Here is a 12,027-nt window from a genome sequence, read left to right on the forward strand (position 1 = left end):
AAGTTATAGTGAAGCCTTATGAGGAAAATGTGTGATTTTGTGCCAAACAAATATGTGACTTGACTTTCCTGCAGCTGAACATTAGTCAGTTAGTTTGGAAATGAAGAGTTACATTTTTCCTGGCAGAAAAACAAAAAATAAGTTTTCATAAGCAGCCAATAGGAAACCAGGGTCAAACATCTGAGTGTGTTGCAAATAAAATGGTAACTGTCAGTCTCATAGATACAAAAAAAAATATTCTTGACTTTCAAGTAATGAGCCGTGACTGTAGTGTGAAAACGTAGTGTGGTTGTGACTTGTGACAAAATGGACTGCTTTGTGTGTTAGTGAGGAGTCATGTCTCCATGAACAGCTTCTGACTCAGGATGTCCCGGATCATTCACCATTCTTCTGATTTCTCAAATTGATATGAGAAAATAAAATGTGATACTGTGTTTTAGCCCTGACATTTTAAGTGCACTGGTAAATGTAAAAGACAGACTTCAACATGACGTGATGTTTATGTTTTTTGACTTGATGTCCGTCACACTCCTCTCCATATGGTCTCTCATATGGACCAACTTGACAACCTTTGCTGTATTTTCATTTGTCGTGGTAACAGTTTCATGCTGCCACGGTCTCTTTAACACGGTCAGATAAGTGAATTTTTCATCAGGCTGCATATACAGCACACTCTCAGGCTTGTTGTCAAAGAAGAGGACTCTGTGGGAAATGCTCATTATTTCTTTTCCTGGTTTAAATAAATCCTGTAAGTTATTCATTTAATCAAGTTGAATAGATACAGCTTTTAACATATTTATTGATTCATTCTCAAATTGGGCAGTGAAGAAAACTACTTTCAAGTAAAGTGAAGTCCCTGCCTCCCACCATGTAGCCCAGACTCTCATCCAGCCCCACAGTCAGACAGCATCACAGTAATGTGAAGGCTGAAACTGATTTTATGCTTTACATTAATACTCACTGGGTTTATTATTTCCTGTTTCTATATACTGATACATGTTCAGAGGTCCTGTATGTGCATGTGTGTGATTCAGGCCTATGTGTGTGTGAGAAACATGTCTCTAAAATATAATAATAGTTCATTACGTATATGTATATATATATATATATATATATATATAAAGAATGTATATGCAGAGTAGATTTATATACACTAAGATTTGTTTTCAATGTCGCACATTGCGCATTTTGTTTATAAAAAAATATTTTTTAAATTCTATTCTATATATTTGTAAATGCTTCTTATATTTCATTATTGAAGTTCTTGCTATTTTTGCTTTATTTCCTTTGTTAACTGTTTTCCACCAAAACACCAGGATAAATTCCTTGTATGTGTAAATGTACTTGGCAAAAAAAACTGAGTCCCACATAGCATAACAAATACATATTGTGCACACAAGTTAGATAATTACATTGTGCACACAAAATATATATATATATATATTACTTTTTGGGACTTCAGGGGCTCTGTACTTTGATGCATTGATAGATAATTCTATAAAACTTGAGACATGTAACAAGATACGGTGTTGTTCAAATGTTTGATATGAACCTGTATTGCGTTGAAGCATACACTTCATGCTGCAAACATGTAACAGTGTTCAAACGCTAACAGAATAATGAACACGTGGGAGGAATAATATTATTACTGGATTTACTTACTGAACTGATGTGATTAGTTGTGTGTCTTACAATAAACCAGTCACCACAATGGCCGCTCGCTGTTTCTCTCAGATCGAGGACCCTGTGAAGAACATTTCATGCAGTCCTTTTTCAAGCAGCACACAGAACAAACAGGTGTTTCTCAAATATATTTTTGGTTTTGACATTTATAATGCATTCAGTCCAGACAAAGAGAACAGCCCCCCCCCCTCTCTCCAACAGACTGAGCAGATGAAGGGGGGATTCAACCTGCTCACCTTCTTAAATGTGGTACATTCCCAACATACCACGAAAAACAATAGAAAACTATTTTTACAAGAAAATAACCAAAAACAATGAAATCAAATACAAAACGCTTTCTTGTTATCAAGGGTGATAGTTTACAATTATTCATTTGTGTTCCTTTCAAAAGTTCTTTTTTTAAGACAGCTTTCAAGAAACACAATCAGTATATATCTTTCTCTGTATAGAAAACAATCTGTAAAAAACATTCACTTGTCTTCCTCTGAGTTTAGCTAGAATTGTGACAAATTTACCAAAGTGGTGTATAAGGAAAGGCATCAGTATCAGAAAGTCTTCCTCATGCATTTCAATTCCACTGAACTGAGGACAGATCTCGCTGAGCGTCTGCTAATGGGGAGTCGTTTCCTGCAGCCGACTGAAACGAAAGCGACCCTCGCCTTGATGTTGACACCCTCACCCATGCACACACTTCTTCAGCTTAATACGCCACCCGTTAAAGCCAAACATGTTGGAAAGAGACTCGGATTAGCAAGTGTACAAAAGCTAATTCATAATAAGTGACACCTCTTTGTGTATCATTCAGATCAGTGCTGGTGACAGGACGTCTTCTCGGTAAGAACGGTTCCTCTTAGCTACAAATGCACACCCAGAAAAAAATATATATAGAGGACAAAATATTACAAGAAGTACAGCGAGTACAAAAATAGCACGAAGTGTAGTGCCAAATGAAAACATCCCGAATATTAAGTGTAAACATTTCCAATCTGCTACAGGTTGTGAGGCTGTGCGGACTTTTTCTGAACCACAGACGAACCTCGAGTGCAGCCGATTGTCCTTAATTCACCTTTGTGTCCATTGACATATATTAAGTACTGGTGTTAAATATCTGGCAGAAGAAATTCTCATGCTAAAGTGAAAGTTCAAAGTGGAGGACAGCAGGTTCATGCTGCTGAGCTTCAGTACGGACTGAGGCACCTCAGAGAGGAGAGTTCTCAGACGAGGATTTAGCTGCGGCTCGGAGGTAAGGTTAGCAAACGACATACAAAAATAGATGCATAAACACGGGACCGGACTTCAGAGGCTGCAAGTCTTTGTTGCCGGATCCAGCTGGGTACAGGAGAGCTCCATAAGCTGATGTGTGATATGCATGAGTGGCACATTACAGACATGCTGTGGGAATAAAGCCTTTGTCGTCTGTCATATGCACCGTTAATACGGTGACAGGCGATGAGAATACTGCATTTTATTTAGTAATGCACATGACAGAACAATAGCATCAACAAAGACAGCTGCAGAGACATGAACATTTCTTTTTTTTTTTTTAAGACAGGGGCACAGGGTTTGGCAGAGTGAAGCGACAGAGCGCCGGGTCTCGTTTCGTTTTGAGCGTGCACACAGCTCCTTCAGAGCTCAGATGTCCATGTAGTCGTCGTCCTCCTCCTCATCCTCCTCGTCAGACTCGCTCTCCAGAGACGATTCCTGGCTCGACGTCTCCTGCACCTCCAGCGCAGGCTGGCTCAGAGTGTCCTTTTTGACAGTGGCTGCAGACTGAGATGACAGGATGACGTTCTGTGCAGGGGAAGACAGCAGGGGGCACTGTTGAGTCTAAAAACAGTCATGTACACTGACACAGAAGCAAATACTCAAAAGGCTAACTGCATACCTTTAGTCTTTGTTTGGTTTCCTCTGAGATGCTGCCTTTGGGGGAGAGAAGCGTGGGTGTCGGGGGTGTTACTGTGATTTCTGGTGGGAACTTGGTAACGGTGGACGGGATGAAAAGCTTTGGCATGTTTGCTGGGACCCGAGAGCGGATTCTGTTGGGGTCTGGAAGCTTTGAATGCTCATTGCTGGCGTACTGCTGCTGGTCTGAGAGAGAAGAACAAGAAACAGATAAAGGACCATGCAGTCTCTCCAAACATTTAGACATTTGTCTCCAAATATTTGTTATTTTCAATATTTATAGCAAGTATATACAACAAATATTGTAGACATTTAAAATAAAAATCACAACGGGATGATACGCTGAAACTGAGAAATGTATTTCCTGTTTTGGTGAATCTTATGCACAATATGAATTTACTGCCATCAACATGTTTCAGAAAAGTTTTGACAGTAGCAACAAAAGACTGAAAAGTTGCTTAAAAAATTCAGTGAAAATGTTCACTGAGCTGAGAGAAGAGAGGGCCCATCCAGCATGTTATCAGTGCACGCTTCAAATTCCAGCATCTGTGATGGTATTGGAGTTTCCTAGCTCACATGGCAAGGGTGACCTTTGTGCAGGGGATCCACATACGTTTTTTTTTTTAGAACTCTTATGTTAGGGTTTATTTAATATTCGGTTTGTATTTATATCAAATGTGTTTTCCCCTCTAAATTCATTTAGTTTTTGCAACAAACAACTTTAATCTGCTCAATTTATCCACACACTCGCCCAGATACAAACACCAGGAGTACGCCTCGCGTTTTGAAAAGTTCCACTTGATATTCTGTTATTTATAGGAGTCCAGCAAAGCATCAGCAGCAAGCAGCTGTACATAAACATTTTTCAAACGAAGCCATGAGAAGCTTCAGTTTTGATTGGAGCAAGATGCATTTAGTGTAGGGACAGTGGACCTTCTCTCTCTCTCTTTCTCTGAAGCTGATGTGATTCTGCACTCTCGCAGAAGTCAAGAGGGATTGTTTTTTTTTTAAACGGGAGCTAAGCCTTCGCTCTCTCACACACGCAGCAATTGTATGAATTAATTCAAAATAAAATAACATTTTCGGAGATATACTTGTGCGGCCACATATTTTACTAGGGCGGCCCATCCAGGTATCATCTGTGTGTGGGAAACACTGAATATCATATATTTGATCCATCTGTCTGGCTGTGATCGTTCATGTCACATGTCTGACCTTGGCATGTTTGTGCGCTGCTACATGTGGCGGTCTCCTCTTGAAACCAGCCTGCTGCTGACTCCTGTCCTTGGGATACAGTGGCCAGTTTCATCTGCTGACAAAGGTGTGACTCCTGCTGTCGGTACGCCAGTCCCTCTGATGGCTCCTCTGTGGACAAAAAAACATTTTAAAACTACACTATGAGCTCCAGACTCTCTGGCTATCAGGCAGTTAGCCAATATTTTCTTATTCCTTACAAAAAACACATGAAGAATATCAAAAGATCCTTCAACATAGGACATCGCCGAATCCTAATCTTCCTTTTTTTATTCACTAGATAACATTTCAGGTTGAGTCTAATCTCTAAACTCAGATTTTGTGTTATTGGGTAAAAAAAGAAAACAAAAAAACAGAATTCTGAAGGAACAAGCGTCACATGATTTAAAGTCCCCTTCATTAGAAAGAACACATTTTAAAATGAGTAGATACAGAATCATTGCACAGCTCAGAAAAAATGAAAACAAAAATGATCTAATACTCTCTCTTACTAGAGTTGCCTAGGAAACCATTACATAATACGTAGCACTGCAGTGTTGCTTGATGCTAACCTGTGTGTACGTGTGTGTCTGTGGGTGTGTTTTGAACATCATCTAATATCATTGAACTTTAATAGCTTCAGAAAAATGTGATAGTTATCTGATGCAGCTCTTTTTTCACAGACTTGGATTATTTTGGACTTTTTTTTGTCATCCTCTTCTACAGATGTAAAATATGCTTTTCTTTTTTAAAATCCAGTGCAGTCTGTTCTCATCCTGATGCCTGAAGACTGACAGTGTTGTGTTGACTTGACCCTAACTGAGTCGAGCTGAGTTCACCTCTGTGGAGATGTAAAAAGAGACTCTGTAGAGTTTGCTGAGAAGCAGCATCATTAGTTTGAAATAAAGAACAAAATAGGATTTCAATAGAAGAGAGTATTTGAAAATAGAAAGATGACACTGAACAACAACTAAAAATGTGATGTATAATAGCTTTTAAATATATGGATATGTTTACAAGAACATATATACAAGAAGAATACAACATAATATAGAGAGAAAAATCTGAATATTTCATCAGTATACTTAATTAATTATAGTGTGACTTGATGGAGTAGAGTAAAAGTATTATCCAAAACATTTTGAGATGTAAGCCCACATGATATGAGGGGACTTCATGAAGACACTGGGTTGGACAAATTCAGACAGGAAACAAGATAATCATCAAATCTATCCAGCAGAATATTCATGATCAGGATGATTGTGCCTGCAGAGGCTCACGTAGGCAGAAAAAAGAGTCACAATCCAGGGCACCCTGATTTCTAAAACTCTTGTTAGGAGACTGACAAAAACCCAAAAGGCATGCATTAAGCAGGCCAGAGGTGTTATGCAACAGCTCTGTGGAAGTCCAAAAGCGCCCCCTGCTGGTCCCATGGAGTAAAGCACTCTGGGATCTTGAAGTATAGCTTCACCTCAGCAGTGGTACAAAACTACACCAGCCTTATTTTAACCATCATTTTTCATCCTTAAAATATTTCAACTTGTGTAACGTGTGCACATTGACATTAAAGTAACTATGTAAGGGGTTTGTTAAAGTGGAGTCTACTGTACCTGTGTGTGGTAGGAAGGCCATGGCGGCAGCAGGGTGACTGCTTGCTCTCCTGTGCTGCTGCGTCTGATCTTGGAAGCCTGAGGCTTGAGGAGGTCTGCACAGCTTGCTCAGGGGCTCGTACAGAACTTTGGCCTGGCCGTCCTGGGTGGAGAGCGGGTGGCAGGCGGTGTGGCTGAGCAGGACAGGCGTGGGCAGGGAGGCGGGGAAGAAGATGTCTCGGTGATCCTTGGTATATTTTGGCGTTGTGGGTGTGTCGCCTGCAGACTGTTGGTGACAAAAGAAGAGCAGTGAGGAGATCCATCAGCAGCGTAAAACCTGCTCTGTCCAAGTGGGTTTCTCAGAAGAGTTCCCCCCCTCCCTGGTAAGTCTGGTCAGAGACTCAGAGCCAGAGAAGCAGTTGCTACTTCTGCACTTTTCAAACACCACACATCAGCAGTAATAGTGTGTCACACAAGAAGTAATGAAATCCTCTACAGAGCTGCAATGTCGTCCCCCTGAGGTTCAGAGTCTCCCTGTGTGTGCTGGACTCAGTGCTGGGTGCACCGCTCGACACCACACCACATCCCTCTGAGCCACTTCCCTGTGTGTCCTTTAGAGGACCACTTATAAACACAAGAGCTGCACAAACAACCTGTGACAACAGCCGCCCTGCTCCCAGAGCCGCTGTCATGGCAACACTGAGGAGCACAGTTAAAAGAAATAAATACCCCTTCTCTAGTTTTCAATGTAAAATGGATGAAAGGTTGGAGGAGAACTAGACTTTATAAACCTGTGAATCCATCTCTTCATGTCTTTCATGTCAACAATAGAAAAATACAACAAGTAATATATATATATGATATAGTATATTTGTCAGTGAAATGCTACATAGATAAGAACTGTGTTATTCATAACAGTGAATATGATTTCAGATCTGCCACATGCAGTGCTGTTCTATTCGGTAAATGTGATTATTTTATGTCTTACAGTTTTGTCAGGGTTTCAAACTCCACAGGGCCACATGACACACATAGTATGTTAGCACAAGATAATTTGGCGATAACAGAGATCGCATCTCTTTTTCTCTCCGTCATTCTGCTTGGAGTTGAGGTCAAATTTGGTCTGAATCAGAGCTGTGTAAGATGAGGGTCCCTGGGGGATTCACACAGAGACAACAGGAAAATCAAAACAGTGTAGCCTTCCAAAAGCTCACGTCAGCGACACGTCCCTCAGCCCGTCACAGAGCGGCACAGCAGCTCCGAGCATGCAGCAGCTCCACAGCCAGCTTTGATGATTCATATCTCATGAATTAAACATCGGAAACAAAGATACTAACAAGTCAGCTGGACCGTGTGCATTAGAAAAATAACACTACCTGAGGGAATTGCAGCACATAGCATGCAGTCGGTCTGTGGGCTCCTCCTCAGGGTTTGCTGTGTGGTGTGAGCGGGCTGCTGTCCCACAATGTGAACCAAAAGATGGTTCTTTGCAATTATCCAGATTGGGCTTTAAATCCGATTAGAGCAGCTGGAGATGTTGTGTACGGGTTTGGTCATCTCTTCAACACAATTGAAAGACCGGCCAACCGAACATTTTGATTAAATTGCCCAAATGGGACTGACACCGGAGCTCCACATTGTGGACACAGCAGATGAGACTGGTGTGTTTAAAGAGGACCCTCCACCAAGTCTCTTACAAATGTAAAGCATTTTCCCAAGAGGAGGAGAGTAATAATGACATGAGAACACATATCAGGCCTTCCTTGATTGACATAAAGATAACAGATCCTTCACCTTTGACTGTATTTTACTCCTGATGTATCAAACCGAGGAGACAAACATTGCAGAGATTACCAAACAGCTCCGCAGCACTACGCAGCACATCTCACTCTGCCCTTGTGGGGGCTTGAAGGAATGTGTGAATCTGTAAAGGCAGGCAACAACTTCTTCATGTCCTCGAGCTGAGAGCTTCCAAAAGGTGCCTACTCACATTTCCAACTACACACAAACTCAAAACCAGTGACGGGAGGGGGAGCACAATAATTACAACTAAACAGCAGTTCAATTAGACTGCAGAGCAAGATAGTGTGCAGCTGTCCTCTCTCCTATTAGCATCATGGGAAAATGCTATCACAGGTTAATTATGAAAACATCTTTAAGGTCAATAGGCATGCCGTCTGACAACAATCAGAGGAATCAGAGTCACCTGACAGTTGTCAGCTGACTGGAGATTGTTTGGTTCAAACTACATGTTCCTGTTAGGAACTTTCACTTTGAGACTATCAGAGCTGATCTTATCCTGTACATGTGTAAGTACTGTTTACTAACAAAAAATCTCATCCTGCTTTATTTGAATTAAAAGAAGCAGATATACTTTAAAAATCGAATTCCCACTCGCGGGATTAAAACACTGTTGTTGAACATGCTACACACACATAGGCTTAAATACACACACACATGCACAAACAGGATCCTATGGACATGCACCAATGGAGAGATGTCAGAGTAAGGGGGCTGCCTGAGCTTATGGGGTGGTTCAGTGCCTTGCTCAAGGACACCTCGGTAGTGCTCAGGAAGTGAACTGACACCTCTCCAGCTACCAAACCAATTTCCAGATTTGGTCTGCACCGTGACGTGAACCGGTGACCATCAGGTTCCGAACCCAAGTCCCTACAGACTGAACTACTGCCGCCCGTCAGAGGTGTCACTCGTTGACACAGAAAACAATCTGTTCTGGCAGCGTGCAGTTAAAACACTTCATCTGACCCACAGCTGTTTGAGGAGTCGAAATTCTATGAAGACATAATATGTCTTGGTCTGTATCATAACCAGCTAAAAAGAGCTCACAGGAGCTTTTATAATAAAACAGCAGTAAGTATATCTCTGCTTTGTAAGGTAACCACGGGTGTTCTGAAAGGCGCCTTTAAATAAAATTGCTTCTCATTAATAACTAAACAAAAACAATGGTGAACTTCTCCGACAGAACATCCACTGTGAGAAAACTTTTTAGTCAGCACCTTGCACATTCTGTTTATGCAGCAGAGTTTGATTGATGTTGTTGTTGGGGGACTGCAGAAAAGTTTTAAGGTGAATGATAATTGAATGGAAGTAAATGACAGTTGAATCAAGAATACGTTTTTAAAGAATTTGGGGTTTAGAGATGAAGAGCATGAAGATATAATGCAGATTCACACAAACAAAGACAAATAGAAACAGACTTCTAAAGTGCAAGAGTTTTATCCACGTTCTAACAAAGGATTTAGTATACTGTATATATAACGTACAATATTCTGAGTGCCATGAATTGCTGTAAGACTGTCAGTCAATACACTGGACCTCAGTTTAAAGTAAGCCAGGCGTTGTTGCTTCTATTTTCATACAACATCTGTCCCTGTGATCCAAGAGTCCCTCTGACTTTAATATCACTCTCAATTATTTTTATCTCCAACATTCCTCATTCGTCTCTTTAGGTTTTTACACTTTTGAGAAATGTGGCATCGGGCTTTCTGCTTCCTCTAGCCCATTATCTCAGAGTCTATTTATCACACAACAAGGAGCGCACACACAAAACGAACAAAGACAACAAAAAGACTCATGCAGAAAATAAGATGATAGGATCAGTGAACAAGGAAAAACAGATTTATTTTGCCGACAGCTACTTCTCGAGAGTGTGAAGTTTGGGGGGGAACATCACCGTGACAACAGGATGTGGGCAGAGGGACCCTTGTTGACTGTGTGGGCTGGAGGAGGGAGGAGAGGAAGGGGGAGTCGCCACACAGGACACAGGAAGAGGCAGAGCGGATAATGACTTGATGAGGAATATGAGCGCTGGAGACAAAGCTACGTTTATGGTCGGTTCAGCACCAGATAAATCCGTCACATAAATGCAGTTATACATAATTATGTAACGTCTTAAGATACGTCTGTGTGTCATTGAGCCTTGTGTATCATTATCATAATGTCTGTGCAAATAAACAGAGTGCAAACCAAGGCCGAACCTGAAACTGATGACGACTTTGGCAACTACTGTGTGAGGCTGAGGGGACGACAGGGAGCATTTACACCACGCTGCACGGCTATTTTTGGTACCTGCAGGCTGGAGCAGGATATATGTGAATAACTGTGGACATGAATATGTGACTAACCATTAAATAACATTATACTACAGAGGCTTTGTGTCACCCTCCCACAGAACAGCCCGTCTACTATAACCCTTCACTATTTGGTTTCTTTAGTCATAGGTCTTTGTGCCTGTTAGGCCTGCACGATGTGAGAGAAATATGCAATGTGTGATAACATTGTTCAATACTGCGATAACGATATGAATTGTGATAAATAAACAAAACTAAAGAGTGCATATTAGCTATAACTCAAAGTGTCCATGTCTGTCTGATGTTCTTTATGTTTTACAGAACACCTGTGTTTGCAACACGCCCCACTCCCATGTAAATCCAAAATAAATCCAAAAATTTATTTCTCTACACTAAATTGTCTCTAATTAATCAGCGAGTGGTTGATAGTTAGCTTTAGCTTCATCTGACCGCATCAAATGGTGTGAAAACATGGATATTATACTCAGGTCTCCGTACAGCTGGTTAAATGTACACATGCTGAGTGAGATAGTTTGACTACTTTAAAACTGTTAATAACCGTTTTTTATTTATTGCCATAAATTCAGACTTTTGCAATATGTTAATTGTGAATGCTCACATCGCGGTAACAATAAAATCGTGTTTAATTGCACAGCCCTAATGCGTATACGAGTGCATTTCAAGTCTAATTTCTCGTATGTGTATGCATCATAGACTGTAAATATTATTGGACGAAGCCTGAGTGACATCACCCATCTGTTACAGCAGGGGGCTCAGGAGGCTCATCGGCAGGAGCCGCCATGCTGGAAATCTTGTCTCAGTCTAACTTTCAGTCAACCTAACGACAGGCTGAGAGGTAGAGCTGAGGTTTTAAGCCTCCTGAAGAACCATTACATCGCATCTACCTGTCAGTCAGGTCATCTAAGCGCCTAACTACGGATAACATGTATCTTTCAGAAAATCAAAACGGAGCAGTCTGAAAAAATTCATCCCCCGTACAGTGTGTGCTCATGAGGACAATAACTAATTGACCTATTTTGTTTTGTGTACCAGACTGTAAAAGCTGTCTTTACAGCATTAATTGTGTATGTGACTTCTTGAGTTCCTGGAGCCAGCCTCAAGCGGACCCTTGACGAACTGCAGGATTTTGCACTTCCACTTTCAAGATCGGAGGTTGCTGCTTGTTATGCATTAATTGTGTTATCTGATTGTGAAACAATAACATTGCTATTTGAGAGCTAAATAGCAGACAGGAAAAACAGCATTTTACTTTCTTGGACAGGCAGATAAGTTGGATGTACAACATCAGAACCACACCATAAGTTTCTAAATTAAATACTACATTTTAATCAATTATAATTGTCAGTGAAGTGACATGATAACAACAGCAGAACAAGTTTTTTTTAAAACATTGTTTACTTCTGCAATCAAATCAAGTGATTTATTAATCATTTCCTGACTGGATTCTTTTTTCAGCGTATCATTAAAAGTCTGGCCGTTTTAATAAACTTGCTTTGAGTAAAACCTTG

The 12,027-nt window shown here is 40.8% G+C and overlaps 1 protein-coding gene across 5 annotated transcripts in view; it reads right to left on the reverse strand.

Moving 5' to 3' along the window:
• Positions 1 to 1,799: 1,799 nt before the first annotated feature.
• Positions 1,800 to 12,027, reverse strand: part of cabin1 (calcineurin binding protein 1) — a 48,061-nt gene continuing 37,833 nt past the window's right edge. For all 5 annotated transcript variants that reach the window (XM_061037524.1, XM_061037527.1, XM_061037526.1 and 2 more), the window contains 4 exons: positions 6,429 to 6,693; positions 4,801 to 4,950; positions 3,569 to 3,771; positions 1,800 to 3,474 (listed from right to left, as the gene is read on the reverse strand). In XM_061037524.1, coding sequence (XP_060893507.1) covers positions 3,316 to 3,474; positions 3,569 to 3,771; positions 4,801 to 4,950; positions 6,429 to 6,693 — 777 coding nt within the window. In that variant the 3' untranslated portion in view covers positions 1,800 to 3,315. The remainder of the gene's footprint in view (positions 3,475 to 3,568; positions 3,772 to 4,800; positions 4,951 to 6,428; positions 6,694 to 12,027) is intronic.

Source organism: Labrus mixtus, chromosome 5 (assembly GCF_963584025.1).
Source record: "Labrus mixtus chromosome 5, fLabMix1.1, whole genome shotgun sequence".
In the NCBI taxonomy this organism is placed as follows: domain Eukaryota; kingdom Metazoa; phylum Chordata; class Actinopteri; order Labriformes; family Labridae; genus Labrus; species Labrus mixtus.